At 39.1% G+C, this 14,576-nt stretch overlaps 1 protein-coding gene across 1 annotated transcript in view; it reads right to left on the bottom strand.

The window, feature by feature from the left end:
* The window catches only part of FBXL13 (F-box and leucine rich repeat protein 13), a 251,573-nt gene that overhangs the window by 7,801 nt on the left and 229,196 nt on the right, over positions 1–14,576 (bottom strand). Inside the window, exon 19 of the mRNA XM_025873245.2 lies at positions 5,257–5,391. Coding sequence (XP_025729030.1) covers positions 5,257–5,391 — 135 coding nt within the window. The remainder of the gene's footprint in view (positions 1–5,256; positions 5,392–14,576) is intronic.

The raw sequence follows: 14,576 nt of genomic DNA, 5'->3' as shown, positions 1-14,576 counted from the left end.
AGGGAAAGAGAGAGAAGAAGCCACAGAGGCTACATGAATCATGATTCTTACTCTGAGAAATTCTGCTGAGGGTTCCAGCGTCTTGAGAGTTTGCCCAGATGCTCTGCAGAGATAATTCAACTTCACTTCTTAGATTATTTTACTTACTCAGGGTCTAGCTTTTGAATTCATAGCTGAACTGAGCCTTGCTGTAGAATCAATGAGATCACTTTCCTCAAAGGAATTTTTTTCCAACTGGATTTAATTTCTCATTTTAAATGTTTGAACATTCTAAAAAACATGCCATGAGGCTTGGCTCTTGTTTTTAATATAAAGTTGAGAGAATTATGCAGAAAACCCTTCAGTTTGAAATGTACACTTTCTAAGTTTGGAAAAATAGATGTTGTCATTGTCTAAGCATGGCCTGTTTTCAGAACATGCTCAGGACCAAGGTTGAACATTGTGCCTGATTCTCATAAAAATGCCTTCAGACATTCCTGCCATACTATGTTGGTCTCTGAGGATCTGATGTAATTGAAAAGAAACAGGAGAAAAAAAAAAAAAGCCCTCAGAACTGTAGAGACAAAGAAAGACCGTGAGAGGATAGAAAAGTCCAGGACAGGTAGAGTTCAGAAAGCTAGGTTTTATTGATTCTGAAGGAGTGAAAAAGGAGCCTGACATTTCCCACAGATCAGAAGCTCAAGATGTTCGATGACTGAACTGACGTTGTTGGGACTTAATGGGGCTGTAAACTCGAGGTGCGGGTGACTGGCTAAATTCTTAACTCCCAGATACAAGGTCCTAATATCCTACTGAGTAGAGATTGTTATTCCCATTTTAGTGCTGGGTAAGGTGGGGTCCTAGTACTAGGTACTGAACTTGGAGGGGAGCTGGTTACAAGGAAGAGCTGGCCTTCCAGCAGATGGATAAGGTGACCATTCAAGATGGACTCGTGGGCTTTGAGAAACCTAGCCTAGGATGATGAGCCAGAAACTAATGTGTTTTATAGCTTATCAAAACCAGTGTAGGTGGAAATATAACACTATGTGTCAACTATATTGGAATTTAAAGTAAAATAAGATTTAGTTTTAAAAAACAATGTAGGTGGACCATATTAAACTGGACCCATAGCCTTATGATTTCTCAATGAAGAGTATTCCAATTGGCCCAAATTATGGTCACCACATCTTCTGAATCATGATACTTACTTGACTCACAGAGATAGTAAAGTTAAACCCTTCTTCTCTCTTACATTGAGGTTCTGGAATAATCTACTCCCCTTTTTTCACCCTAGATCTTTCATATAGGGTGATTCGTTTTATAATATCTTATTTGTGTAAAATCCTCCTTAGTTTCTAGGCTGCAAGACAGTATCCACTGCTCAGTTTATAGAAGGAGCTTCTCCTTACCCAAAAGCAAAAACAACAACATAACAACAACAACAAAAAACCCAAAATCAAACAAACAAAAAATCCTCTGTCCCAATTCCTATTCTCAGTGGAGTCTGTACTTCTCTCATTCTCCTACTTTTTCCCCTAATTAGTAGAGCCACTAAAAAGCCCATTCCCCATCTGTGCCTGCTTTATGGCCAGGGTAATTCCCAGGGAGCCATGTGTTGTCCATGTGTCTATGTGTCTGTGTGCAATGAAAACAAGAACTCTGCAGAGTGTCCACGGTCAGTGCTGCTAAGTGTGCTTAGTTCCTTGACCCACTTCTAGAACCATGTGATGGTGACCAGAAAGATATTTCGTTTCTCTAGTTCTTTATTATTATTTTTTTAAGATTTTATTTATTTGACAGAGAGAGAGAGAGCACAAACAGGGGGAATGGCAGGCAGAGGGAGAGGGAGAAGCAGGCTCCCCGCTGAGCAGGGAGCCCGACATGGGGCTCGATCCCAGGACCACAAGATCATGACCTGAGCCAAAGGCAGACGCTTAACCGACTGAGCCATCCAGGTGCCCCAGTTTCTCTTGTTCTAAACAAGTACATTATTAAGGGGCACCTGGGTGGCTCAGTTGGTTAAGCTACTGCCTACAGCTTGGGTCATGATCCCGGAGTCCTGGGATCGAGCCCCGCATCGTGCTCTCCGCTCAGTGGTGAGTCTGCTTCTCCCTCTCCAGAGCTCTGTTATCTCTCTCGCTTTCAAGCTCTCTCAAATAAATAAAATCTTAAAAAAAAAAAAAAACAAGTCCATTATTAAACAGAATTTTGCTGTGAACTTTCTAGGTTAATTTTGTCACAGTTTACCACATCCTTTCCCCCACTGCCTCCTCTTCCTTACTACAGTACAAGTAACTGTGGAGGAATCAGGCTGTTCTAGCTTCACTCTCTTAATCCACTCACCACACTAAACTAAACAGCCGAGAAGCTGAATTTTTAGACTAGCTAGAACGTAGGGCATCTTGAGAGTTTGACGCTTTACTAGAAAGAATCCCATCAGTGTGCACAACAGAAGACAACATGGTTGTTCATGGTCTTGTAATTTCTGAGGACCGTTTTAAAAAGACTCTTTCAGGGGCGCCTGGGTGGCTCAGTCATTAAGCGTCTGCCTTTGGCTCAGGTCATGATCCCACGGTCCTGGGATTGAGCCCTGCATCAGGCTCCCCACTGGGCGGGGAGTCTGCTTCTCCCTCTCCCACTACCCCTGCTTGTGTTCCCTGTCTCTCTGTCTCTCTCTCTGTCAAATAAATAAATAAAATCTTTAAAAAAAAAAGATTTTTTCATTTTCTTCCCTCTGCATATTTTTCTTCCTCCAAGTTTTTTCTATTAATTTGTTTTGGTCTTTATCTTCCACTTCAGAGGCTTTTCTGTTATGTCTGGTAATCCTTGACTGTCTGCCATTTATCAATAGCAAAAGGGCTAAACCCTGATTAGAAGGTCTGAGTGCATGATGTGGGGCTTCTCTACCTAAAGTTTCAATGGTTAGATGGATTATTAGTTGATAAACCCCCAAACGTCAATATTTTTCTGTCTTTCATCCTGTGCTAGTTACAGTCTCCAGAAAAGAGGCTTTCAGTCTCCTGCCTGGAGGGAAAGATCTGAAAGCCACATTCTGGATGGGCTCTGTTGGAAGAGTGCTTGAGTGTCTCTGCATTTGGCATTCAGTCACTTAATTCCTGCTTTCACTTTTGGACTCAAACTCTCAATTATACATTGTATCTCCCAGCCCAGCAACCTTCTGTTTTTTAGGTTTGTTTTTTTTTTAAGATATATTCATTCATTTTACAGAGAGAGAGAGAGCATGGGCACGTACATGAGTTGGGGTAGGAGCAGAGGGAGAGAATCCTCAAGCAGACTCCCCACTGAGTGCTGAGCCTGATACCTCATGACCTGAGCCAAAACCAAGACCTGAACACTTAATCAACTGAGCCACCCAGGTGTACCCCAGCAACCCTCTATTTTTACTATCTGTAGAACAAGTAGTAGAACGATTTTGCCCCCCCCAGAGGACATTTGGCAATATCTGGAGACACTTTTCCTTATCATGATAAGGGGGTGTGGGGGACCAGGTGCTATGGACACATACTGGGAGAGGGCAAGGATGCTGTTAAGCATTCTACAGAGCACAGAATAACCCCCACTACAAAAAATTATCTCATCCAAAATATCAATAATGCCAGGGTTGAGAAATCTGGGAAATCTAGGAAATAAATATCCAACCTTTTGGTGAAGGTGGGGAAGGGCAGGTGCCCAGGGGTGTAAAGTAGGGGAGGAAATCTAGGGATCTGTCTGTACTTCTCAATAACTTTTAACCCAGTCTTCTTCATTTTAGCCACCCTCTTAACTGAGTTCCAGTGGTAAACAGTGCTACAAATTTGAAGATCATGATATAAATCAATTTCCGCCCCCCGCCGCCCCCCCCCCCAGCTTTCTCTACTGTTGGCTTAGGAGTCAAAGCTATCTTTGGTCTGCTAAATTAGTTCATCTATTTTCAAGCTTCCAAAATTTTCTTGCTCTTGTCTCCTCTCCTGTTTTCCCTATCAGCATGGGCCCTCACCCTTCTGCGGTTCTGTAGGGTTTCAAAAGGGAACAAAATTTTTTTTTTTTATTTTTTTGTTGTTATGTTAATCACCATATATTACATCATTAGTTTTTGATGCAGTGTTCCATGATTCATTGTTTGTTCATAACACCCAGTGCACCATGCAAAATGTGCCCTCCTCAATACCCATCACCAGGCTAACCCATCCCCCCACCCCCCTACCCTCTAGAACCCTCAGTTTTTCAGAGTCCATCATCTCTCATGGTTCGTCTCCCCCTCTGACATACTCCCCCAAAAGGGAACAAAATTTTATGTGTATATTCAATCTGCCATATTAATCCAGAATCAGAGATCTCTATTTCTTGACAGGGAGATATGTCCATAGTGTATTAAGAGAAAAGAAAATAGGCTACGATGTGTTTTGGAAAGTGTGATTCTATCCTTAAAAAAAAAAAAACAAAATACAAATCTTCTGTAACTATTTCTAATCTCTGTGTACATAGAAAAATATTCTAGAAGATTAAGTATAAAATGCCAACAATGGTTATGTCTGGATGGTAGTATGACAACAGATTTTTACTTTCTTCTTTTTGTTTTTTATATGTAGTCCAAAGATTTTACAATAAGCATGTATTTCTTTTATAAACAGATGTCAGAAAAATTATCAGACACTGGAAATAAGACAAAAGATGATTATATGTCTTTTCAGTGTCATACTGGAACATTGTTTAACAGGCCAGATGAATTTTATAAGGAATTATGCCATACTAATTACTATTGACTAGGGCCCAAACTCAGTGAAGTTACATGTTGTAACTTGTTATATTTTTGTCCAAGACAAATGTAAATTATTTCTATCTGGTAGAAACTATAACTCCAAGGTTATGGACTTACTACCTTAGAGGACATTAGCCAGTTTTGGGTCTAACCTAACAATCATATTCCAACATTCTTTTTCTTCAGTTCCTATAAATACTCAGTTTGATCAAATGCTCTATGAGCTGGTTTTACCATTTTGCTGATTTTCACATTAATGAATTAAATAAATCTTTGGCACATTTTCATATTTGAATAAGAATTTTTTTTAACTTTTTAAATATTCTACTTTGAAACAAATGAAATCATAAAGCTATTTCCAGTTTGGAGAAAGGGGAAAAAATGTAATGAATACCTCAGACATAATGAAGAAAACACGTTCTATGATGCGTCTAACGCCTGACTGCTACCCTACCTGGGTTCTTTGTCCGTGCTTCAGCTGGACATGTCTAAACTCTGACTCCTGCACGTACACGTACCTTTGGACAGCCAGCAATGCTGAGAGATGTGAGGTGAATGCAATAAATGGCCAGTGCTTTAATAATCTCATCTGTCAGCTGGGGGCAATAAGAGACATCCAAGTGTTCTAAGATCAGTGAGCCTTTGCAGAATGCCTGCAAGAAATTCCAAAGTCACAGGGGTTTTTTTCTCTTTGCTACCCTTACCCATAGCTGCTTACTTAGTATGCATTTCAGTGCCTGAAATAGAGATGTGTTACATCTTGCTGGGGGGAAAAAAAGCATTACATCCAATTTTTTTTTAAACAAAAGACATTCACACACCAGCTTAAGAGCTTAGTAATATTCATATTCCTGGTTAACAGAATTTGCTTTTCCTGAATTTAGTGCTAATAAGATTTTACCCAGGTGGTTATTAGAGTTATTATTAGAGTTACATTCAGCCAAATGACTGGAGGGAAAAGAATCTGGAAGGGAGAATTAGATGTGAGACACTCTGGGGTTGATGGTGTTCATGTAATGGAAAGACCACTGTCTTTGGAATCAGGTAGACCTGAGTTTTAATTTCATTTCCACCACTGATTAGCTCTGAAACCTTAGCAAATTGCTTCATCTTTCTGAGCCTCAGTTTCTTCTTTTTTAAATCAGGGAAAATAATATCTACCCTCTAGCATTGTTCTGAATACCAAAATGTTCATCCGAAATTTCTAGGGCTGGCAAAGGCCTGGAAATCACTGGAAATTCTTCCCTTTACCTTAGTAATTCTTAATTTTCATTTCCACTTTTCAGTAAAAAACAAGAACTTTGTGAGAAGAATCCATGAGGAAATAACATTCAAGATTTTACAACCCAGCAGTTATACAAAAACAAAATGATCCACAAAAGTAAACCTAATAGTAGTTGTAAAAATATCCTAAGTCAAGATGAGTAGGAATTGGAAACCATGACCAATTCAAGATATACTAATATTGTACTTATAAAAGTCCCTCCCCCAAATTATAAAAATTAGAAATTATCAACATGTGCTCAGTCACTCTAGAGGTTTTGCCTCATTGAGAAGCGGTTCAAATTCTTAGAATACTAAAGTAGAGACCTCAGTAAATGAAAGTTTACCATGTTTTGTTTCTTAAATTCCACATATGAGTGAAATCATATGGTATTTGTCTTTCTCTGAGTGACTTATTTCACTTAGCATAACCTCTAGTTCCATCCATGTCCTTGCAAATGGCAAGATTTCATTCCTCTTGATGGCTGAGTAATATTCCATCTTCTTTATCCATTCATCTGTCAGTGGACATCTGGGCTCTTTCCATAGTTTGGCTATTGTGGACATTGCTGCTATAAACATCAGGGTGCATGTGCCCCTTCAAATCACTATGTTTGCATCCTTTGGATAAATACCTAGTAGTGAAATTGCTGGGTCGTAGGGTAGTTCTATTATTAACTTCTTGAGGAAACCCCCCTGTTTTCCAGAGTGGTTGCACCAGCTTGCATTCCCACCCGCAGTGTAGGAGGGTTCCCCTTTCTCCGCATCCTCGCCAGCATCTGTTGTTTCTTGCCTTGTTAATTTTTCTGCTAGCTTTTTATACCCCCTTCACAAGCATCATATTTATAATTCGGTAGGTTCTCAATGTATATTAGTTGCTTGGTCCATCCTTTATAAGTGTCTTCAAGAATACAAAGAATTCGGTTTTGTTTTTTTTTATAAAAATTCTGTTATAATAATATAGGAATTCTTATGTCACAAGGAATAGGATAACATTGCTTTCTACTTGGAGAATGGACAGAGTCCAGAGAGCCAGAGAAAATCTAAAGCAAGAAGGAATATTTAAACTAAGAATAATTTATTAAAAGATGAAGTGAGCTTTAAAGGGAGATTCAAGGTACTTAGTGTCTGAAAACCCTTAGAGTTACATGTTACATCTGTCAATGTTTTGGACTGCTTGAATCACTTCTGCTTTAAACCTTTAAAAACAAAACAAAACAAAACCTCTAATATTCTTTGAAGTTGAACTTTCTCAGAGGTTTTAAAATTAAAGAATAACTTATAAAAACATATTAGGAGGTCTATGATATATTCATGGTAGCATTCTCATCCACGGAAAATCTGAGGCACAAAGATTGGTCTCAGGCTTTATGCTTGGCATAAGTCAGTGCAGATCCGAGAAGTAAGTCAGAACTTCTCTTTATAATTCATATTTTCCTTTAGAGACATGTAAGTCATAAGTAACTTAAGTCTGCAGGCATGTTTCAATATAATCACTCATGAAATTCCATTTCTCCCTTACAGATAAGATTATTTTATGCTTTTCTGGCTCCAGTGATGCAGATTCTTACATATATGAGTGCTGTTGATTTTCTTGTTTTGGAAAATGTCAGACTAAGCTTCCTCCAAGACAAAATCTTTTGTAGTGAAGGTGGGGAGAAAACACAAACATTATCAAGTTTTGCTCCCAACCCCCATATCAACCAGTTTTGCTGTGGTTAACAATTTTGAAGTAAACTTCCAAATGTCTTAGTGAGTTAAATCATTTCTTTTCGGTATCTCCTGAGCTGAGTCACAGTGTGGGAAGGCTGAATGACCACATTCCTCAATTGGGTATGTAGAGGAAACAGAGTCTCACTGACATTTTACTGACTGTCACAATGACGGCCTCTGCCAAAATCCTGATTTAGACCCCCTCAATAAGGTGGCAGCTCTCAGCCTCAAAAACGCTCCCCTCATGGTGCATACCCATCTTTTGACTATTTACCTCATTAGGTTCTGATTCATTCTACTACTAAGTTTTGTGGGGGTTTTTTTGTTTGTTTGTTGCTTGTTGGTTGTTTTTTGTTTTTGTTTTTGTTTTGTTTTTTTTGCCTATTGATAATCTTGGGAAAATCTTGTACTGTCAAGAACCATTTTCAGTAATGAAGACTATTTTTGGCTGTTGCAAAGGCTAAAATACAACTTCCACAATTATGTTATAAACTGGATTTAAAACTACAGTCTCTTGGGCATCATGTATCCCACTGAAGATAGCCTTAGTCCCACTAGGCATCAGAACAGGTGGGTGTAGCTGTGGCCTGGGCACACCGAGCTGGGAAATCTGGGCACTGCCACCAAAACCGAAATCTATAAAGCCTCACCTCCTAGTGAGATGCCTCTCCTGTTCCCACCCTCCCTGCCAGGGAAACCAGACCGAGCAAGGCTTAGCTAAGGCATACTTCTTTTAAATATGGAGGGGATTCATAAAGGGGAAAGGCCAAAGCCCCAAACAGGCATTTCCAAAGATACTTTCATGATGCAATTTTTTATCTAATTACATGGTGATTTGGGAGATAAGCTTTAGCTTCAAGCCAGCTCAAATGTGGCTTACTCCACCAACTTTTCCCCAATTCCTTCCTCTGGAGGAAATACCTCTTCCAAATCCCTATAGTGTTTAATTTTTTTGTCTTTCTGACTTTCCACTTGTATTATATAGCTATTCATATAATTGTTTTATCTTCTGCATTGACTATAGCTTCTTGAGAGCAGAATCCATGTCTGCCATATTTTTGTGGCCTCAACATCTAGGTGCAAAAGAGGTTCAAGATGAGAGAATGTCCAAAGGGAATGGAAAATGCCTCGTAGCATAGGAGACAGGAAAATGAGCTCCCATAGATTGCTCTCAGGACGCTAAGTCCAGTCCTTCCTCACACCCTGCTTAATAACTGCAGTTACAAAGATGGTTAAGAGCACAGAGTCTGGGGCCCACTGGCCTGAGTTCATATCCTGCCATTTAGAAGTTCTGTGTCTCTGGATAAATTACCCAACCTCTCAATTCTTCAATGATCTCATTTGCAACAGAGGAATAACATGGTAACTTAATATGGCACCTACTTCAGAGATTTGTTGGGAGGATAAAGTGAGTTAATATGAATAAAGCAACTGAAGAGTAGATGGCACATGGTAAGCAGTCAGTAAATAGTAACTAGTACTATTATTTGTATTCTGCTTCTCTTGTACTCTTCTGCTCTATGGTACGATTGCCAAATTTTTTAAATCATACACATCATAGTAAAAATATTTTAAGCATGCACTTTCAATAAATGTGTATTAATATACTTATAAATTATATAGACATACAACTATTCAAATATATATTATATTTAAAAACAAATATATATTACCTTATAAATGTATAGCATATGGATCTTATATATGATATATCATATCATATAAAAATAAAATAAGACAAAAATAACTCTAAATAGAACTTCTAATATTTTCTTGTCACACTGAAATAGATTGTCTTGTTCATTTACCAAAGTAAATGTTTTCTCTGGAGACGCCTTTGGTTGTCAGTAGACCTTGATTACTTACTAGCTGCATAGACCCCGGGGTATTTGGTATTATTGGTATGTTAAAGGGATTACTTTTAAAATGTAAAATGTGACAAGTACATAAAGAGAGGTCAAATGTGGAGGAAGTTAAAGAACAGAAAGGGTAAGCAATCACAGAGAATGTATATTGGAAAGAAGACCTGGAAAAGAACAAAACAAAATATCTTTGAATTAGAATTTGTAATTAGAGTTTGTGGGGAAAAAATTCCAGAACAGTTTCAGGTTTTAGACTTTATCTCCAAAATAAAAATAGGCCAGGATTGGACTAACCAAAGGTCAATCAGGTATTTCTCTTGTGGTCTGTAGGAGAACCTACACTTTCTCTATTTTTCTAAGATAAGTAAAATAAAATGGGTGCTCACTGGCCTCCTCCAGGGGCTTCTATGGGACAAAAAGGGCATAGAAAAATTATTTAAGCTATAATAATCAGCCTGAAAGAGTTGATAGGCTCCTTTTGCACAGCCAGCCACTCCAATTGTTCTCTTTCTCATTCTTTCCCAAGAAAATGGCAACTCAGAACTTTTACTCCAAGGACAAAGTCATGCTGTCCTCTTGTGAATTCTTCCATTTAAAGATCTCTAGGAAATAATGAGTTCATGAGCCATCAGTGCTGCTTTGATCTCCCATTTGGGGGCATAATGGAATAAGAGATGATGTAATCAAGGGAGGTTACTGGTTTAGCAGAAAACTTAGAGGGCCTGAAGTTATGTCAGGGTGACCTTGAGGAAGTTACTCAACCTCAAGTTTCCTCACCTATAAGAGAATGAAAACAACTGTCTCACAGGCTTACTGGAAGATGGAAAGAAATTGTGTACTCCAAAAGCACTTGACAGACATAACACCGTTGACAAATGCTGGCTTTTGTCTCTCAGGAGTGGAACCGGAGAGGTCCTGGAACAGGACCATTAAGACCCGAGAATATACCCTCACAACATCTTCCACGTGTTGAAGGCTTTGGGATGAGGAAATATCATGTGCAAAATTTAACTGAAGTTAATAGAGAGGGTAATTAGAAGTCATAACATGGAAAAATCATAACTCCTGTGAGACATGCCACAGGTACTCAGTTCATGTCATGTGAGGCATGATAAGCAAAGCCCAGGCACATGGCATGAAAGAGAGATCAAAAACAGATTGGCCACTTGGATTTAAGAAACAAAAGGAGCATAAACTCATACCCTTGTGGAAAAGTGGGATTTTGATGTTCATTTTTCCTGTCTTTTTTGTTTGCCTTTAGACAATCTGACCAGTTTTATTTAACTTTTTGCAAGTTTCATCATGCGCAGGATAAATTAGTATTCTAGGGGCAGCTTAAAGGTTGGGAGAGGCCTCCAAAGGATTATCTTCCTTTTGACACATTCTCTTATAGTTCTTTTCTCTGGATGCTCAACATGAAAATAACAGATGTGTGCATTCATTTAGCAAGTCTATCTGCTTCAATTGTCCAAAAATAGTTCTCCCCGGTGGGAGTGGGCAAGAAGCCAGGACTGGTGTTGGGTGTTCTCAGTTCAGCTATTTATCAGCTGAAGAAACATGTCACCCATGACTCCAGTATCCCTTGGAACCTTACAGACTGTGAGAAAATGACAAGCTGTCAAACGCCACATCCTTTGAAGTCTGGCAAATTTCTAATTCTATTGAATTGGGAACATACTAAGGTGAGGAGCAACAGGAAATACTGAGCTTATTTCTTTTGCTTACAGCCTTTGAAGAGAGAATAATGCCTAGGTATCTTGGTAAGAGTTTGTCTGTGACTCTCAGTAATTCTAAGTGCCTCAGGTCTCTTAAAGGTATGCTGTTCTATTATAAGTTCTAGGAGACCAATCTTGGCATGGATAGCCATGAAGCACAGATTTCTGTAACAAAACTCTTCCTTATTCTAGATTTTGTGGGAGTTTCTTTCTCCACAAGGTACCAGATACTTTCTTCTTAATTCTACCATAGCAATTCTTTGGTTTCCTCTCCCCAAACCCTGTAAAATGATTCTGAACCTGGGACCTTCTGGGATGTTTATCACCAAGAGTTTAGTCAATTATTTCCTAACAGTAACCTAGAATACTGGATGAGGTAAAGAATTCTCCTGAGCAGTATGGCCAAAAGATAGTGTCCAAATGTCTGGATGCCCCATCTCCCATACAGAAGATTTCAGCACATCCACTGCATCAAAGGCCAAAGATTAAGGCCATTTTGGAAAGGGATCCTCTGTTTGTTGCTTCCCTCGCAACCAAGAACATAACTGTATCCCTGGAGAAGAGGTGGAGTTATTGAAATCTCATACTTTGACACTTTTTGAATGATTTAATCTTAGAAACCAAACAGAAATCAATGTTGGTTTTTTTAAAAAAATTGTTGCTATGTGGAGCCAACACATCTAATTCATCTTTGGCATTATAAGTCGGTATGCATCAAAGGCCACTGGAACCACTCAACTACCAAGGGGGTAGAGTCTATCAACTGATGAGAATGATTGATGAAAATCTTGCACAAACAACATTTTGTAGCTAGTCAAAAAGCTTAGTGATTCAAAATAAGAGTTTGAAATCAGAAAAGAGTCTCTGGAGAGTAATCTGCTGCTTGTTCCTTGGGCAAGAATGAATCAAACATGAATGTTAAGTCAAGACGTGAATCCAGTTCTTCTTACAGTTTAGAAAGACACGTCCAGAAAAGGCTGCCAATGGGCCATTCTTGAGGCGGAGGACTCAGAAATGTTGCTGAATGAGGTGGGTACTCATAGGCCGTTCTGACTTGAGTATCCATGTTGGCTACACGGTAGCTGTGAGGGTTTCAGTTCTCTCGCACAGGTAGTACAGGGTACAGGACTGAGAACCCTGAGCCCCCACTTGGACTCAGCCTGAAGCAGCCTCACATCTACAGAACCACTTGACTTACTGAAAAGTCCCGGATCGGGCTAAAAACCAAGTGAACAGTAATGGATCTCGGTCTGCTGTTCTCCCCGCTGTAAAGTAGCTCATGACTTAACCTGTACAGCTACCCTTCCCGGCCCCTTATTCCTTGATCCCTCTTTTCTTACTTCTCTATTTATAAATCAAGATAAATCTGTTATTAAAGTAAAGTTCAAATAAAAAGAAGTTTGTAACACAAGAGAACAAATGAAAGAGGTTAAAGGTTAAAACAGAAAAGATTAAAGGAGAAAAGGAACTTGTTATCTCAAGTGTCCACGCTGTTAGGTCAAGATTAGAGATCTCAGAAGAGAAGGGATTATAAGAGAAGAACGAGGGCAGTGTTTGTTCTAGCATCTCTACTGCTGCTTATGCCCCATAAACAAAAATTGTCAAATACTTTTGTGATCATCAGGGAACATGATGTTAACCTAGGCGACAGCTAGGCTCTTCAGATTCATCAGTGGGGCCATTTGGGAGATGTCCGTGAAGAATATATGCAACAATTAGGCAGAGAAGACACAAGAGAGTCAATAAAGCCGAACCACTACCACATGCCTCTTATTTTTCTTATGTAGTTATAAATACCACCTGCTGCATTCTGGTCGTGGGGCTTTAAAACACAAATATCTATCTCTATTAGAGTTTTTTTTTTATATATATAATAAAAGATAAGAGGAGGCCATGTCTGGGTTTGAAGAACAGTGATAATATCTAAATCTGAATCGTTCCTTCCTCTCAAAACCATAAAATCTGTAGAAGGAACAAGCAAAACTACACAATACTCATACATTCCTCCTTACGAGGAGACAGAGAACACTACAACCTTCAAATTACTAAGTAGTAAAAACAGAAATGAATTCCCACAGAGCTCCCTTCGCCTGCCTGTAGCCACCACAAGCCTCTGGAATGAGAGAGTAGGAAAGGGGACTCTGTTATAAGAGCAAGAAGGGCAAAGAGAGCTTAAAGGAAGCACTCACAAGAAGAGAAAGTGTAACGATGAATGCCAAAATACTGAACAGGACGTGGTCGTCCATAGCCCTGGTTACATGACTGAGCTATGGGAAAGAGCTTGAAAACGAGGGTACCACAAATCTCCCAGGCAGCCAGATGCGTGGATGTCATCCTTAACCAGGTCTTCGCCCTCCTCCCTGTCCAAACTATCAACAGTTCCACGGATTTTACTACTTCAGTGGTCTCCAACCCATTCCTTTCTCTCCAGCCTCACTGATACTGTTCTTGTCAGGCTGCCTCCCTCTCTCCCCTGGACTATAATAAAAACCTCTTCACTTACATTCCTTCTATAAATCTTGATAGCTGTCCTCTCTCCCCATTGTCCTTCAGTCTAACTCCTACATTTCTTCTTAAAGTGATTTTCCAATAGATAAGCTTTCTCTGGTATTCCCATGCTGGATTAAGTACCTCAAGTGAACCTTCCCATAGGTTTCTTTATCACAGTATAATAGCCAGAATTCTCACTCTTGAATTAGACTTTATACCCTAGCTCATGTGTTTACTCATTTCATGACTCAGAGCAAGATTCTTAACTTCTCTGAACCTCAATTTCTTTATCTGTAAAATGGAGTTAAAAGTATTCCCTACCTCATAAGCTACCTAATTAATACACGGGAAATACTTAGAACAGTGCCTGGCACGTAGCAGGTGCTAAATTAATGTTAGCTAACAATCACCACATGGCGTTGGATTTTTCTGTTTATAAGTCTGCCTATTTGAATAGACCTAGTCTCATCATTTAAAAAAATATTTCAGAGTGATTTTTGCTTTCAAAAAAATGAATAGATTATCTCAGCGTCCTCTACATTGGAAGTCCAGCCCAGATGTTTTTAGTTCAACCACTGAGCAAAGATTTTACAGAATAAATCTGAATGGGATAGCTTGAGTATTATCTTACATGAAGACATGGAGTTATTCATCTAAGTTGAACTTAATCATTTAAGTTTTCGCCAACTCGGTGATTGCAAGTAATATCCTAGTGTTGTACTACGGAAGCTTGAGTATCTTTATGAATGGACACGATCAAAGTACCGGAACTCTGGTGCAAACACAGGACCCATC

The sequence above is a fragment of the Callorhinus ursinus genome, unplaced genomic scaffold, assembly GCF_003265705.2.
Source record: "Callorhinus ursinus isolate GAN/ISIS: 27379988/994484 unplaced genomic scaffold, GSC_fseal_2.0 scaffold12, whole genome shotgun sequence".
Classification (NCBI taxonomy): domain Eukaryota; kingdom Metazoa; phylum Chordata; class Mammalia; order Carnivora; family Otariidae; genus Callorhinus; species Callorhinus ursinus.
Note: the sequence above shows the minus strand (reverse complement) of the source record. Positions and strands in the feature narration are given on the sequence as shown.